Here is an 11095-nt window from a genome sequence, read left to right on the forward strand (position 1 = left end):
TCAAGGCACTGCAAAGTATATTGCAGACTATAAAACCAAGAGCTAAAATGATTTTTTTTATTTTCCAGAACACTGAGGATAGCAGACCATTTAACCTCTTGTGTTGTAGCTTTCTTGAATCACTTCAGTATTCTGGTAGAACTCTGATGTACGCTGTTGTTCTTCAACTGCCTGCTGAAAACATGGTGTTTGACATCAGCAAAGGTGTCTGTTGACAGCAATCTCTGCTGTCTGGCTGCCTGGAGTCAGACTATGTATGTGATACAGATGAAGGGACTAAAGAGTTAGAAGAACACTTTTTGCAGAATCGGAGGAATATGCTGTTTATATTAAAAGCATGTATGATATAATGCTAACTAACAAGAATGTGTGGCTACTTTATTTCACACAGCAACAACATAGCTTTGACAGCAGAAGTTATATTTCACCTGACTGCTCTTTTTACAGCATAGGGGATATATTTTATTGCCAGCCAGTGTTTCCAAGAGGACATCAGGTTTTAGGGCCAATTTGAAGAAGAGAATGTATCTGGAAAGATGTCTTAAAGACTTCTGTTCCACATAGGCTCTTGTATCTGTATTTCCATGAACCTTATTGCCATGGCAAAAAAACGTTTTGGGTAGGTGCTACAATGTCACCCAGAATGATCCTCTTTGACTTCTAAACTACAAGCCAAGATGGCATGCATAAATATTAAAAGAAGAATAAAGCTATAGGGCAGAAAGCAAGGAGGTCTTTTTACCAGATTTTGCTGTTGAGGACTTTGCATCAGTTTGTTACCTGTATTTCAGCGACCATGTTCTCATCAGGCTTCAGGTGAACAGTGAAGGCTTCTCTCATCTCCCTAACTCCATCATAGAGAACTTCAATTTCCACAAAGTGCTGCGTTTCGCCCTCCTTAAACTCAATTTCTAAAAACATAATGAGACACCTAAAAATAAATCTGACGTTCATAACAAACAGTAATTTTAGGTCCAGCCATGAGAGACAGCAGTTAATACCCACTACTCGAATTAAAGATGTTTATTTTACCTTAAACCCACAGATGTTCCAAGACCTATGTGGAAATCCTGCAGATAATAGATCTTTATCAAAGGCTTCTGGGCAGAGACACAGAGCCTTTTGTTCTGCAGTAGCACATTTCCCTTCAAATCTTTGCTCCCATGCACTGTTGGTGCACAGTACAGAGAGGGGAAGGAAGATATAGGGTAGTGCTTATAGGGTTAGTATCAACTGACAGTTCAACAAGGCCAAGTGCAAGGTTCTGCATCTGTTCTGGGGCAATATCAAGCACAAACACAGGCTGGCGGGAAAATGCGTTGAGAGCAGCCCTGAAGAGAAAGACACGGGGGTATTTGTGAATGAGAAGCTCAACACGAGCCAGCAACATGCACTTGCAGCCCAGAAAGCCAACTATATCCTGGGCTTCACCAAAGAAGAGTGGTCAGCAGTTCGAGGGAGGTGATTCTCCCCATCTGCTCTGCCCTTGTGAGACCCCATGTGGAGCACTTGTTCAGCTCTGGGGCCCCCAGAACAAGAAGGACATGGAAGTATTAGAAAGAGCCCAGAGGACTGCCACAAAGACAATCAAAGGGCTGGAGCACCTCTCCTACAAAGACAGGCTGAGGGAATTGGGGTTGTTCAGCCTGCAGAAGAGAAGGTTTCAGGGAGACCTTATAGTGGCCTTCTAGTAACCAAGGGCTGCCTACAGGAAAGTTGGGGAGGGATTCTTTGTCAGAGAGTGTGGTGATAGAACAAGGAGTAATGGCTTTAAACTAAAAGAGGGTAGATTTAGATTAGATATTAGGAAGAAATGCCTTACTCTGAGGGTGGTGAGGCACTGGCACAGGTTGCCCAGAGAAGTTGTGGATGCTCCATCCTTGGAAGTGTTCAAGACCAGGTTGGATGGAACTTTGAGCAACCTGGTCTGGTGGGAAGTGTCCCTGCCAATGTCAGGGGGTTGGAATTACATGATCTTTTGAGGTCCCTTCCAATCCAAACCATTCTATGACATTAAAAATTCCTGTGTCTTTCAGGAGGAAAGAGCAAGACTTTGAAATGATGGAGACAAAGTGATGGGAGTTAGCAAGATCCAGGCTGATAATTTTCTAGTTGCTCACAATTTTTCTCTGCAAATATCAGTAGTGGGAAATGCCTCTCCTGTGGAATTTGGAGATGGCCCAGTGTTGTTGCTGGATGTTCAGAAATGAGTCCTATCCTTCAGCTGGGTTGGACACCAAAATAGCTTATCCAAAACTGTGAAAACACTCCAGCAATGAAAGATTGGTCTTAAAACACAGATTAGTATCATGTATTATCATAAACTTCAAAAGACAAAAAATCTGTAGTGCTATGAACTCTATTAATCATTCACCAAACCACGTGGGTGGGCTACTAACAGAAGTTTATCAGCTAAGAAATTTCTCATTCTCTTTCACAGCTTTTCTCCTCATTCATCATTATTGAGGAGCAGCAGGCAGTGAATTGCAGAGATATAGGAAGAAAGTTTAATTATTATGAAAGTTGAACAATAAACAGAAAGAGATATTTATTCCTAGATTGAGCAATAAGCCATTAACTTATTGAGTTGCTTGAAACAACTCCACAATCATATCCTATAATAGATGCTTCTGCAGAGTAATGGTAATACACTTCGCAAATGTTCCTAAGATGGCACTCACACATTTCTCCCACAGTTACTCAGCTACAGATGTTTTCAAAGGAGTGGCAATTATTTTGTAAATATCTCCATGGATATCTAGCCTCCCAAGAGCAATTTGATAGTTGCTTACCACATGGGATCACATCCATATTGAATCATGAATAGTATCCTGTTCATGAAATTATTTCAACCTACAAGCATTATACTATAATGTTAATAATAATAACTAACAATCATATAATCATAAAAATAACAATCCTACAAATAGCAGGATGTATCTGAGTGACCCTACCTTCTGATATAGGATGATAGTCTTCTCCAGAAGTAGCAGATCCATCCTTTGTATGAACTCTCACAACAGAAACCTTGGAAGTGTCTCCCAGACGAAGCACTGGGATTTTTACAACTGCTACTTGTCTTGTGTCCTTTGGTTCACTCACACTAAATTTGGTCTCACCAAACTTAATAATAGCTTCTGTAATTAGAGTAAAAATATGTTTAGAACACGCTAATGGGCTTCCAAAAGGCAATAATAACAAAATAATTTCTTACTGTCTGCATCATCCTGAATCTTTATCAGGGTCTCATTTTGTTCACCAACAGAGGCACCAAAGGAAGAATCACTTCTTGGAGTGCCAAGAACCAGGCGTAGTTCTTCATCTTCTTCATGGAAAGTATCATCCGTAAGCACCAGTGTGCAAGGCTTCTCAGTCTCACCTGCAATCATTCTGAAGGTAATATCATGCAGAACTTAGGTGTTCTTTGCTCTATTACAGCACTTTTCTTCAAGCTCAAGGAACAATGGGATGCTTCTGTTGGCCAAGGCATCTACCTCACTATCTTGGCACAATACAAGTTAATGAATGACGACAATAATAGAGAAAGCAGAATGAGTATTCATTATGTGTCTATGGAAGCTCACTATTTAAACGGAATCTTCTGTTTTGAGATTTCTCTGTTTATATTTGGTATATCCACTTCACATGTATTGTTCCTTTTGTTTTATCTTCATACTCATTTTCAGTGACCTCCACACTGTGTGAAATACACAGTGTATGTTTCAAAATTAAATACTTGCACAAGGTAACCGAGTAATCGAAACTTTCAGTAATGCTAATGGTAATTTTGTCCTGGAGTTTTTGAATTTCCAGAATTACTGACATTTTTGAGATAGTCTCCAATCTTGTGCACCTTCACTTTTATTATTCCATTTAATGTCTTTAAAACTCCCACTGGTCCAAATGACAATGACTATCTCCTTAAAAATTCTCTGGAGTTGTAAAATGCTCAATTTGAGTAGTCACAAACCCATGTGTATAAACTCACTAGATATTCTGAGACTCTAGGAATAAGGCTTTGTCTTAAGCCTTCTACAAGAACACCAAGAGCTGTAACTGGTATGCAGGCTATCTGGCTCCCAGCATCAGACTCAGTGGGCTCATCATCAGGAGAATGATTTCTACATCCCTGACAAAAGGAACAGCACAGGATGTGAGAGAAATGAGGCCAATTTACAGTCATTTTATATATTGCATGAAAAAGTTATCAAGGTTCTTTAAGATGAAAAAACAGATTAGGACGCTGACTGCCTTCATTTTCTGAGGTGTTTTTACCCCTACAGAAAATAAATTATCCATTCAGAGAAAGAAGGAAATACAAAATATTCATCTGGCTCATTGTTTCAAGAGAAGCATGGATAAATACTGTACTGAAACTGCTGCATTGTAAACAGGCCTAAGGAGCTTATGGAAACAAGATATGATGTTACCAGACCTCTTTGCTACTTGTCTTCATTGAGAAATAGTAGGGTGACACTCAAAAGAGAAGGTAAAAAGAAGGGGCCTGAATCCATCAATCTTAACAAGTTGGTCTCTTTCCTGGTTTCACAGAAGCAATGGCAAAGGCATGGAGTACATGCCAGCACTAACAGCCGAGGTCCGTTCTAAATGAATGACTGAACAACCCACTTTTCTGAAAAGCTAAGATACATGAAATATAAGCTTGTCATTCCTGTGATAAGGGCATACAGAGGATTTCATACTGATGACAGAACTTGTTTAGAGCTTGTAAAAAATATGTGTGTGTAGACTTAGAAGACTAGAAGTCTAAACTGTCTTCTGCACAAATAGAGGGAATCAGGCAGTATTTTTTCAAGGTAGTAACACATGATTTATCTGTGTTTCATATCTGATGTGAGATATTAAGCATGTGATGCTGGCAAACTAGCATAGGAAAGCCTCCCTAAAAAAAAAAAAAAAAACCCACCACCACCACCAACAACAACAAAAAACAACCACACACAACAACAAAAAATCTCAAACACAAATAAGAGAGTTATATCCCAGCTGAAAGGTCTGCCACTCATTTCAGTGCAAGTCAAGTGTATTTATCAAAAATCTGTCTAATGAATAGCAGAGCTTCTGAAGTTTTCTGTAGGGCAGCAGGTCTGTGCTTTTATCACTGTATTACTCTGAACTGCTTTTGCTACAGTGGATCAAAAAGACCCACATGCTTGATCTATACATATATATGTCACTTTGGTCCCTATTGATGATCCCTCTGGATCAGAAGTGACACAAAAAGAGACTATTAACATCATCTGTGCACGCTCTACCCACTGTGTATGGAAAGATTTTGGTTTTCCAGAGTAGCCTTTTTGGCATTACTTTATAAGACACTTAAAATTAAAACAAAGAACAGAACAAAACAAAGCAAAACAAAATATAGTAGACTAAAGGTTTCTAAAATAAGATCAAGAGCTTACCAGGAAGGAAGGTGATGATGGAACTGTCAGTATTAGGACGCTCCTCAAAGTCAATCATTACCTGAGCTGAACCTTGCCTTGTATAGCATCTCACAGTGGATGTGTATCGGATATCCCCACTCCTGTATATCATGGCAGAAATCTGTCCATCATTTTCATTGCCTACGTATAAAGATTCTTTAAACTGCATCTTAGGCACTAGACAGAAAAACATAAAAAGCACATGTAAAGTATAGTTGCAGAAGTTAACACATCTTTGCTCCACTACTTCAAATTTTGTTGTGCTATATTGCACTAGTAGCCATTGCATAAGCAGCTAGCAAGCAACTGACATAACAAACTCAAAGGTGTAGATTCATTGGCTTTGGTGTGATACAAAAGGACAAGTGCTATTTGTGTATCGCAGTCATCCATCTCTTGTAAAAATGTGAAAAGGTCCAAGAAATCAACTCACAATCAGAGACTGAGTCATTAATGAAGATGGTTGCCTTGCTGGGTTCTCCAAGGGCAGCATTCATAGGCATCCTTAGCACAAGCTCAAACTTCTCAGTTCCTTCTAACACCGGCTGTCCAAGGTCATCCAGAATTACCACACGAAACGTCTGCATACTGACTCCAGGGGCAAAATCCAAATTACGACTGATGCCTACATAATCTACACCAGCTACCAGTGGAAAAGGGATTAAAAAATATCAAATACATAAATAGCATTACGTGCAATTAAAAATAAAAATATACATAAAGCAAAAATATCTCTTGACCATCTAAGTTGTACTACACAATTTAACAGGTTGATATTAAGTCATTTTTTGTTTAGTGATACAAGTCACAAACCAGGCCTGATTCTGTTCTCTAAATACCAAAATATTCTCTAAATGTTCTCTAAATAACCAAGTTATTCCACTAAAATCAATAAAGTTTTTTGGAAGTAAGAACTGAAAGTAAGCGTAAAGATTTGAGAAAGACTCTGGAGATGAAGCGGTCTTTTGGAAAGAAAATTTGTATTATTCTATAATGAAGTTGGCAATTTTGAGACTAGTGTAAATAGAGAAGGAAAAAGGTCAGTGAGCTAAATGTAAGGAAGAAGTGCTATTCAAAGGAGAATGTGCTGTTCAAAACAGAATGAATGGAAACCAAAAGAATCAAATTCTGCCCAGACTGTGCCAGGTGGTGTTTGGCACCTTGTACAGTTAAAAGACAGACTGATCCGGTTTGGCTTGCTTTTATGTTTTGTTTTGTTTTCATAGAATCATAGAATCATTGAGGTTGGAAGAGACCCTCAAGAACACCAAGTCCAGCCATTGCTTTGTTCTAAGCAAAGCAAGCCAACACATAACAAACCAATGCGAAGGAATGAAACTAAACAAGATCCTTACTAAAACGTGACACTGTATATAAAAACAGAGCATTAACGGTGTCTAGAGCTTTAGTAAAAGACTGAGTTTTAACGTTCATTTTTAGGGTGATTAAGTGGCAGCAGAGCTGTTGAGTCAAAGCTTTGGGGAAAACAGTTTCATCGAAATTAAAATAGGGTTTAGAATTATGTGAATTTGACATAATTTGGTGAGATCAAAGGTCATCATCAGACGGACACTTGCTTAGAGTCCTAGATGCTCTATCCAGGCCTAAAGCTGTAAGGCAGGATGTCAGGACCGGTAGCTGAGAGCAGCAGATTCACTGCTTGACACTGCTGTGCTGTGTCAAGATCAAGGACCGGGTTCATGGCTTAAAAGGCAGTCAACTATGTCAGATCTTTCAGTCTGTCACCAACAGACTAGAGAGTCTGAGGGCTGTGCCAGCCTCAGTTTTCAGGTTTGTTTACCCGCTGCAGTCAGGCTAAAATCCCTGAGGCCCTGGCACAATGAATTAAGATTCTTACTATAAGGCAGTATTTCCCCTCCTTCCCTGGAAATGACTTCAATAGTCAGGGTGAAACAAAGACAGAAGATCATATAAAACAAGTTCATAAATGAAGCAATCATGTATTCTTAGACTTTATCATTTCCTTTTTCATGAGAAAGCATGCGGAAAGACTTGCTACAGGTGAATGTTTGGATTTCCCACATTGCTCAAGTAACAGTAAAGTTTTACACAACTTTACCTCATTGAAAATTAGTTGAATAGATGAACTCTACTGTCCACTTACACTTGGGATAAGCATCTAAGGAAGATTACTGGTCTTTTTGTGATGCCTATATACGACCGTCTTAGTTTGAAACACCGTGGTTTGTGAAAATACTCTAACATTTGTATTTGTATGTACTCTAACATTTGATTCTGCAAAGGTTCTGTCAAATCATCACTGAGCCACACAGCTGTAGCAATCCTCTTGCTGTACAGGATACTAGATAATTTCTCACTGTCTACAGTAAGAGGAGCGAAGTCTGTGTGCTGCCAGGGGTTAGAAGTCTGTGCCCAGAGTATGCTGTTGTGGCAACAATCAACTGCCTTTGTGGAACAGTGTTTTATATGAATATTTGAAGAGATTTCTGTCAGTGCTGGACCTCATGGTTGCTCCTGTTTCAGTTTCTTGCAGAGCAAACTCTGTAAGTACCTAGTTTGTTCTAAGAAGAAAGATCTAAGAGAAAGACACATATAAATTTCAGCTTATGTAGCTGAATCTATATCAAGTAAGACCAAATGTACTAGCATTTGCTGTTGAGATGTATTATGAAACTAGACCAAAACAATAACTTACCTTCTGCAGTTATTGGTTCAGATTTGCGAGACCTTACTGTAACAGAGGCAGCTTTAGACAGATCGGTTCCAGTCCTCCAGACACGTACCTCAACATAGCCAGCACTCTCGTCAACATAGTATTCATCATTTCCAAAGTAGAATGCTGGTTCTGGTGAAAAAATAATAATATCTATCAGTGTTCCTTTACCATATCTTGAAGGTAACAAAGGGGCATAACATTACAGAATGGAGAGACCTTCACTCTTTTCAGTAGTTAAAAAAAAAAAAAAAAGCCTTTGTTTTAAGTTTTAGACTTTTTCTTATGTACTTTTAGCTTAATTTAAAGTATTGGTTTGCCCATTTTGGGGTGGCAATTGTTATATCAGCACTGTGCTCTTTTTCTTGCCTCCTACACTTTCAATTTTGTGTGGCAGAAGGTAGGAATTTGTGTGCAAAAACAAATGCATTATCTCATTAAACTTACTTGATCTGGGTCCTGTGCACAAGCCAGAAAATTCCTTGCATTTTTCACTTTGGTGCAAACAGACAAAGGTGAATATAGATAATGAAAGCTTAACTAGAATGTTCTCTCAGATTCCTGATTTTAAAACCAGACTAAAACATGATATATAACTGGAGCTGCTTTTGGAAATGTTTTCCAGCTAACCAAAGGGGCAATGCTTAATTTTAGTTCCCCCACATCTAACATTTAAAACAAAATCAATCTTATTCCATGTAGACTGGAATGTGAATAGTCTTTTATCTTAATATTTAAGTTCCAGAGTTTATAAAGAAAGAAGAGCAAAAAGCAAAGGAGATTAAGCTTTATCCCACTTAACAGACATGTTTTTTTATCTTCATTTTTCCTCCCTTCTTCAACTTTTCCACCCACAGCAATTTTACAAAGTAAACAGGTTTGAAAACATAGACCAACTGCATCCTGGATGTCGCTCCCCTTTGCTAGACTCTCCATTTCTGTTTCAAACATATAGAAGTAATGGCACACACAGCCAGTGCCTCAGCTTTTCTGTTGCACAGCAGAAACCATACCTACCTTCCCCAATGTTTGGTATGTAGTTTGAAGACCTACACAAATTCTCCTATCTCATCATAATTTTGTTATCCTGCTTAGTGGGAATTTGTTACAAATATAAGGTTACAATACCACAAATTTGCTTGAAAACACCATACAGCATATGGCCAACTAGATTTGAGTTGACAGAGGTCATAGCAACTTAACCAGTGCTCTATCAGTGGCACTATGACACACATTTCCCCTTCATAAAGGATAGAAAAACGGGATAAATTCAAAGGAAATGACAGGAAAAGTTTATGGATCTACAGAGCTATGCTGAGCATACAGAAAAGGTACAGGTTACCCAAAGGAGGAGATACAAAAACTTATTAATGGTAAGGGAAAATTTGGCCCATCACCTCCTTGACTCAGTCAAATTTCCCTATTATAAGCATGTTGCAAAACCTATGACTTCTACTACAGCAGAACAAACACTTTGGAACTGAGGAACCTACTTCTGCCTACAACTGAGCTCAGTAAAATGAAATATTGTGAACACATTTTGTCATGAAAGTTTTGGAGAGGCCTATCAGATAATCAGAGAGAAAAAATACCTAAGTTTTTCTGAAGTGCTTGAGGACAATCTGACTGACTACACAGCATACGACAACAATTTATTCTGTGATAGACTGCTTATTTCTTTTTATACAAAACTGAATAATGTAGGATAGGATTTTAATTAAAACTAACCAGAAATAATACAAAGCAGTTACTAAATTGTTAGTAAGCCAGAGCTTCATCTGAGAAGGCAACAGTTCCTAAGTATTTTGTAATTGCAAATGAGAATTAAACTAGAAATTTTGAAGAACATATTTTTTTCTTCTGATTGCAAGATTTTTCCTGTATTTCACAACCAACAAAATAAATTATTAGAAACCAAGCAAACAAACAAAACCCTTAATAGTCCACATTAGTGAAAACAAATGCAGCTGCCTCTCTACTTATCTGGGAAAACTAAAACCATGGGTTGCAACAAATTGATGGAATTAAATGTATTTACTGAACGATAGTGCAGATTCATCGACTTGTTTGAGCATTATCAAGGTCATCAACCTTTGCAGGATGAAAGACAAACTTGACAAATGTCTAGTTTTGGCAAATGAAAAGGCTTTCATTTCCACTTCAGACTTTTTATTCAGGATGATATATATTCAACAGTGTGTGTGTTTGTACGCACAGACACACACACATTCATCTTACATTATTTGCCTATAGAGATTGAGTTGTCAGTGATTGCATTTATATTTGGGACTGTGAAGCTCTCATCTGAAACCTTTTGAATATTCAGGTGAATAGAATACACTCTCTGGATCTTCCCGTCTAACTGTTATTAACTTTGACAAGAGTTCTACTTACAGGGATATTTCAGACATACACTGACCTTCTGTAATTCTCAAGATGGACAAAGACTCATCCAACCTCTAGAGGTTTAAAAATACAGAACACCTACTAAGATCAAACAGTTATGAATATGCTAACAGTTGGAAAAGATACTTAAAAGATCATCACATCTGTCCATTTGACATGGACGTGCTCAAGCGAGTCCAGAGAAGGGCGACCAAGCTGGTGAGGGGTCTGGAGAACAAGTCTTACGAGGAGCGGCTGAGGGAGCTGGGGTTGTTCAGCCTGGAGAAGAGGAGGCTCAGGGGCGACCTTATCGCTCTCTACAGTTACCTTAAAGGAGGCTGTAAAGAGGTGGGGGTTGGTCTGTTCTCCTACGTGCCTGGTGACAGGACGAGGGGGAATGGGCGAAAGTTGCGACAGGGGAGTTTTAGGTTGGATGTTAGGAAGTACTTCTTTACCGAAAGGGTTATTAAGCATTGGAACGGGCTGCCCAGGGAAGTGGTTGAGTCACCATCCCTGGAGGTCTTTAAAAGACGTTTAGATGTAGAGCTTAGCGATATGGTTTAGTGGA

The 11095-nt window shown here is 38.7% G+C and overlaps 1 protein-coding gene across 1 annotated transcript in view; it reads right to left on the bottom strand.

Annotated features, from left to right (window-relative positions):
• Positions 1-11095, bottom strand: part of FREM2 (FRAS1 related extracellular matrix 2) — a 129832-nt gene that overhangs the window by 30283 nt on the left and 88454 nt on the right. The window contains exons 7-12 of the mRNA XM_080603807.1: positions 8125-8274; positions 5881-6090; positions 5427-5624; positions 3215-3379; positions 2955-3137; positions 781-911 (exon numbers count right to left, since the gene is read on the bottom strand). Of these exons, the coding sequence (XP_080459933.1) occupies positions 781-911; positions 2955-3137; positions 3215-3379; positions 5427-5624; positions 5881-6090; positions 8125-8274 (1037 nt within the window). The remainder of the gene's footprint in view (positions 1-780; positions 912-2954; positions 3138-3214; positions 3380-5426; positions 5625-5880; positions 6091-8124; positions 8275-11095) is intronic.

This window comes from Anser brachyrhynchus, assembly GCF_964034855.1.
Source record: "Anser brachyrhynchus genome assembly, chromosome: 1".
In the NCBI taxonomy this organism is placed as follows: Eukaryota; Metazoa; Chordata; class Aves; order Anseriformes; family Anatidae; genus Anser; species Anser brachyrhynchus.